Genomic DNA, 6,731 nt, shown 5'->3' with positions numbered 1-6,731 from the left:
TATATATATATATATATATATATGCATCTTTTTGTTTCACCTCTGGATGCATAGTCTTCTGGCAAGTTATGACTGAAAAATGATGGAAGTTTCCCATCCAAATATAATTTTACTGTCATAGGGTTGATGAGGGAGAGAAAATATAAGGGCGAAAGAAGAAGAAGAAGAAGAGACAGAGATGATTAGAAAGAAGAGACAGAGAGGATTAGAAAGAAGAGGGAGAGGAGGAGGAAATTAAGGGAGTGTTCTGATATGGATAATGAAATACGTGTGCAGGTATTAGAATGGTCAAATAATGCAACGGAAAAATTCAATAGTAAAACAGCATGTAAGTAGGTGATTGAGCTTTGGGACAAGTGACAATAAAGAGTAGAAATAATTAATTTAATAAATAAATAAAATGACATGACAGTTAAAAAAAGAAGTGGATATCAACAACAGGGTGCCGATTTATAGAAATAGTCAAAAATAGGCAGCAATTGTAGTAATAGTGTATAAGCAAAAATTATGATACAAAAAATATTTAAGGAATAAATGGAATAAATGAAAATATATATGGAAGAATACTGGGAAAATACTGAAAAATATGATTAATTAAAATGAAAAGAAAAGAAATCATAGCAACATGAGTACTGAATGTCCATCAGTTGAAAAAGTAACAACTGATGTGATGTTCGTGGATAAAGACAAATAGATTAAGAAATGAATAAAAATAAAGTGAAAAAGAATAGGACAAAGAAAAATTGCGAAACTTGGCGAGACTATAAAAATAAGCAAAGAAAAAATAAAAATATATAGAAATATACTGGAAAAACCGTTATTGAAAAGATAATTAGATATCTTCAGAAACATTTTTTTAAATTATAAAGGTTATAAAAATTATAAAATTTAGAATGTAGAAGATATGTAAGATGACAATAAGAAATGTGAAAAAGAGAAATAAAGAAATAAAGGACAAGGATAAAACAGTGAAACAAGTAGGAGTTAAAGACTAGAAGCTATGTATAACAGACTGAGTGAAAATAAGTCGAGTAAGTAAATTAAGATAGAAACATAATGTCGAGACAGGTGAGAAGGACAAAACGAGAGGGTGCTGAAAGTATATAAGGATACAATATCACGTAATTTGATAATGATGGGAATGATGATAACTAACGATAAAAGTGGCAAGTCGATATAGTATAAATAAAGAGGGATCGATGACATATATAGTGATACGAACGAAGGCAATAGATCCTAAATCCGGCCATGTTTATGTAAAATAGTTATTTACTGCTACTCAGAGAGGTTCGAATGATAGTGATGATGAGTGATCAAATCACTGGTAAAAGGGGCAGTGATGAAGACTGTGGTAATGGGGATAATAGTGAAGATGAAGCCAATGGGAGTTCCAAGGGGTGCCTTAGACTAGAATTCCGGGTTCACGGTTGTATTGTTACTATCCTCTTTGTGGGTGAAATTAACCTGGGAGAGATAATACCTGAATACTTGCAGATTGAACTTAATGCGTGAGGGAGTGAATGGATGAGAATTAGTAGCAACAGAAGCAGAAGCAGCAGTTTTATGGACATATGTCTGATATTTTTAGAAACAGCCATGAATGTATCGTCCTATATAAGCATAATCGGTAAGTGACCAAAGTTCGGTCGTAATATATACACTTTGAACATTTGACTTGTCATTCCTGGATATATTCGTTGTAAACAATTGCTTCCTTTCTTTACAGAAACTCTAAATAAAGTTGAGACTCCAAACAAAGAGCTTCCTGTACCCGATCAACAATCAGTTTCGCGAGAAAGTGATCATGGTGAAAACCAAAAAGAAACACCACACGGTACATTTTCCTTCTTAAAGTTTTCTTCCCGTTTCTTTTCTATTTCATTGCATTGGCAGAAGTGGGAGTACGTTGAACAAAATACCTTGTGCTTTTTAGTTGTGCAACTTTATATTTTGAGTTTAAATACCATCGAAGTTAACTTTATCTTTCATTTTTCGGAGGTCGATAAAATAAATACTAGTCAAGGCATACGAGTGTTGGCATAGCTGTGTGATCGAGAAGTTCGCTTCACAACTACATGCTTCCTGTTTCGATTTCACTGTGCGGCACTTTGTGCAGTTGTATTCCATCATATCCTTCCTCAGTTGAGGGAAATTGTGAGGAAGCTCGTCGTATACTGGCGAAAGGTATAGAGATCGGAGTTAAAACCGAGATGTGTGCGTTGAAAAAAATATTCTTGGTATCTATTTTGAGTTATACAGTCACTTTCATGTGATACTCGTCAATAGAAATACAGCAAACCGGTGAGTGAACCGTTAGAAACTCATAACCAATGACGTTATTGTTCACAATTTTTTTATATAAAATCAAAAATAACTACCATCAAAATATGAATGCCAATGTGTGCGTGCTAGAAACCGTAATTATTATCACGGTGCACGAGGGCGGTTGATCGCAAAATCGTTTGAGAATCGGAGAAATTACTTTGTAGTATTCCATCAGAACTGAGGTCACCTTTGCCTTTTATTCCTCAGAGGTCGATAAAATAAAGTACTAGTCAAGTACCGGAGTCGATATAACCGACTAACTTCCTCCCCCATACAACAAAAATTTCTGGCCTTGCGCTTATGTTAGAAACAATTTGTATTATTGTGACTCTCAGAATTTATAGTGTCAGACAAAATACTCGACGGTATTTAATCACAGCCCTTTTCGTTCTGAATTCGACTCCCGCTGAGGTCAACTTCACCTTTCGTCATACTAGTATTGATAAAATTAAGTACTACACTGTGGCTTGAAGCGATATAATTGACTGTCTCTCCACCTCCTGGCCTTGCTCCTAAGTAGGAAATCATTTCATATTTCCTTTATCTGTTATTTTAGAAAAGTTTTTTATCTTTTTATTTTTTACTTTAAGTATTAAATTTACCTCCGAGAGTAAAGAAGATAACCAAGAAAGTAGCACACAAATTAAATTGATTTTAAAGTATGCAGCTGACAGCCTCAGTTTAGGAGTTCACATTCTACTGTAGTAAGTTTATTTAGAAAAGAATAAACACAAGTAATTAGTTTTACTTATCTGTGTGGTGACGATCGGAGGAAAAATTATATAATGACGCAAGGGAAGACACGCATTTTACATCTTCATGGATAGTTCTGTTTTTGCTTTGTCTTTTTATCCCCAAGTAAATCCTCATCCAGCAGACTTACAACTAAAGGTAGTTCATCTATGATCAAACACGCTTAAAATTTCAAGTATGATGTATCATGGACAACATTATCCAAAATGTTTCTTTTATAAGACGTTATGATAGCGTGTAATAAAATTTGGCTGCTGTTTCTTACAGATCAAGTGATCACGTAGAGGCTCCTTCGTTAAAAGTTATTGGAAAATGTAAACATCAGCCAATCAATGCCCCATCTATTTCCAGATATTGGAATTGACTTTTATTACAATTTCTTTCCTTCCTTCCTTGAGCCCTCTATCCCTGGTAGAGTCACAGAAGGTAGAGTCACAGAAGGTAGAGTCACAGAAGGTAGAGTCACAGAAGGTAGAGCCGTTATAACATAAGGAGTAATTTTTTAAAACTTTGCGGAGTCTATCACACTCCAAATCCGACATCAGCCGATTTCTCTCAGAGACTAACAGTAAGAGAAACAAAAAACTGACCCCAGTATTCGGTTGGTGCTTCTATTTATCAACCCCGAAAGCATGAAATGAAACGTTATCCTCAGCAGGATTTGAACTCTGAGCCGCAAGAATAGCTAATCAAAAATATGAAACTTTGCCACATTCTCTTCCTCTCCCCCACTCATTTGTACTATATTTATTTTCGTTCAATATATTTTCACCGCGTGGAGGCGCAATGGCCCAGTGGTTAGGGCAGCGGACTCGCGGTCATAGGATCGCGGTTTCGATTCCCAGACCGGGCGTTGTGAGTGTTTATTGAGCGAAAACACCTAAAAGTTCCACAAGACTCCGGCAGGGGATGGTGGCGAACCCTGCTGTACTCTCCCACCACAACTGTCTCTCACTCTTACTTCCTGTTTCTGTTGTACTTGTATTTCAAAGGGCCAGCCTTGTCACGCTGAATATCCCCGAGAACTACGTTAAGGGTACACGTGTCTGTGGAGTACTCAGCCACTTGCACGTTAATTTCACGAGCAGGCTGTTCCGTTGATCGGATCAACTGGAACCCTCGACGTCGTAAGCGACGGAGTGCCAACAACAAATTTTCGTTCAATATATTTTCACCGCACTGGACTTAGCGGTATTTCGCCCGCCTTTACGTTCCGAGTTCAAATTCCGTCGAGGTTGACTTTGCTTTTCATCCTTTTAGGGTCAATAAAAATAATAAATACCAGTTGAGTATTGGGACCGATGTAATCGACTTACCCGCTCCTCCCGAACTTACTGGTCTTGCGCCAAAATTTGAAAACAATATGTTTTCTTTGATATTTTTTACGCATTTTACTGGTTTTATTTTATTTTGCTCTTGCCTTTCTTTCTTTTTTTTTGTGTGTTTCATTATTACTTTTGTTTATTACCATCTCACTTTAGATGGCGGCCTGACAATAAAAGAACGAATCATTATTGACAGTGTACCTCTCTCTGTCTACCGAAGTTATATCAAGGCTGGTGGAGGATGTTTCTTATTTTTCTTAGTCTTACTAATTTATGGCCTCACATTTGGTTCAATTGTCTTCAGTGATTGGTGGCTTAGCTACTGGATTAACACTTCTTGGGTAAGTATGACAACAGAAATTCACTTTTCAGTAAACTTCCGCGCGCGCACGCATTCTCTCTCTCTCTCTCTCTCTCTCTCTCTCTCTCTCTCACACACACACACACACATACACACACACACACACACACACACAGAGTCCAAGGGCAATGGATCGACAGAATCGTTAGAGCGCAGCTAAAATATTAAAGTATTTATTCCGTGTATTTATATTCTAAATCCAAATCCTGTCGATATGAACTTAATTTTTCTTCGTTCTAGAGTAGATGAAATAAAGTACCAGTCAAGTACAGGAGGTCGATATAACTGAATGTTTCCTTCTTCTGGGTTAGTAACTAGTACACACGGACCAAAACGATATTGTAACTATATATGATCTTTCTTGCTGGTAAGATCGACTGTTAAACGGAGAGAAGTCTCTTTGTTGTAGTGATATCTCGGCCATCTGATCTACGGCAGACGCCTGAACTGATTTCGCATGAAGACTTTATCCATTATTTCATGTTTAATGGAGTTTTTTTACTCATATATTATGAACTGTCACTTATAGCTAAGGCAGGTGGGCAAAATGAGTAATTTCTGGTTCCTTGTCATTTTCTCCTTACTTATCGGGAATCATTACATTGCAAGTATTGTATCGTTTTCTACTCTTACTTCATCTTCGGGAATAAAAATTGGTCAGCATAGTTCTTGTTGAGAGAGTTTGAAACATAACTGTCAGGTACTTTTTTTCTCACGAAATTTTTCCTCAACTTTCACCCAACTAGCTCACCTTGACCATGTCAAGTTAACAAACACTCTACCAAGTAAACTCAAGACGAAGATGGTTGTTAGTCGACCGATCACCAAGTTGTGCCTGATTTTAGGAAACAAGTAATTAAATAGATTTGCCTCTATACCTATTATCGGACTCTATACCTATTATCGGATTTTGTTAGGGTCCCATATGGTAAAGATGTGGATGGGAAAAATGTCGGTAGAGAGTGAGTCTTAGCAACTCTCTCCCCTTACTGTTTTACAAAGTAAACGACAACACAAATAACTACGCAGAGGCAGCCATGATTGAAACAAGAACAAAAACAGCAAGCATTATTAAAAGAGAAAAGAAGCATGGTCATTCCTTACCCAAGTGACCTTATCTTATCGCCCATCACTTGTTATTCGTTCATAAATTAGTTTGATAGTTGAGCTCTAATTGACTGTATGGAAATGAGTTCATAACTGGGGTCCGGAACTCTTGTGGGAAAAAAAATTTCGCGGGCCGGGGAGACAGTACGTCCCTCTCCGTCCTCACATTCCTTTCCATGTGAAACTGAAAAAAAATCAATGAGGCCTTGGCAGAAAAAGAAAGTGTCTGTCTTTAGTCCTTTCAGTTGCGCGAGCTGAAAATGTCCTCAGTAGAACTGCCAGGCCATGGACCCCGGCCCAAATCTTCTCTGGAAAAGACCAACCAGTTAATGTTCATCGACACCTAGATTTCCCCAACAACGTCATTGCTCTTATCTATCCTCTGTAGAACGCAATGGTAGAATATCCACCAACTAGAGTACCTGACTGGCAGAGAACTGTGAGCGTCTGACGACACTCTGGATCCCAAGTTCACTGACTCGGACTACGCTTGATCCAGGACTTCAGCTCAATCAAACAGACGAGTTGCAGAAAAAACGTGTCGAGCAAACAGTGACCACAAACGGTGCCCTATCCTCAGCTCATGTCAGCACATCATTAGCCACGGAATGCCCAGTTCTCCACTCAACAGATGTTGACAGTATATGAACCGTTTGACCAGCAGAACGCGTCCTCTCCTCAGAAAGTGGAAGAGCAAGCGTTCCATACATACATACATACATACATACATACATACATACATACATACATACATACATACATACATGTGTACGAATACACACACACACATATATATATATATGAACCGTTTGACCAGCAGAACGCGTCCTCTCCTCAGAAAGTGGAAGAGCAAGCGTTCC

The 6,731-nt window shown here is 37.7% G+C and overlaps 1 protein-coding gene across 1 annotated transcript in view; it reads left to right on the top strand.

The window, feature by feature from the left end:
• LOC106872811 (ATP-binding cassette sub-family C member 5) overlaps positions 1 to 6,731 on the top strand; it is a 104,556-nt gene that overhangs the window by 71,178 nt on the left and 26,647 nt on the right. The window contains exons 15-16 of the mRNA XM_052969141.1: positions 1,675 to 1,834; positions 4,560 to 4,744. Of these exons, the coding sequence (XP_052825101.1) occupies positions 1,675 to 1,834; positions 4,560 to 4,744 (345 nt within the window). The remainder of the gene's footprint in view (positions 1 to 1,674; positions 1,835 to 4,559; positions 4,745 to 6,731) is intronic.

The sequence above is a fragment of the Octopus bimaculoides genome, chromosome 7 (assembly GCF_001194135.2).
Source record: "Octopus bimaculoides isolate UCB-OBI-ISO-001 chromosome 7, ASM119413v2, whole genome shotgun sequence".
Lineage (NCBI taxonomy): Eukaryota > Metazoa > Mollusca > Cephalopoda > Octopoda > Octopodidae > Octopus > Octopus bimaculoides.
The sequence above is the reverse complement of the archived record's forward strand: the minus strand, read 5'-3'. Positions and strand labels throughout refer to the sequence as shown.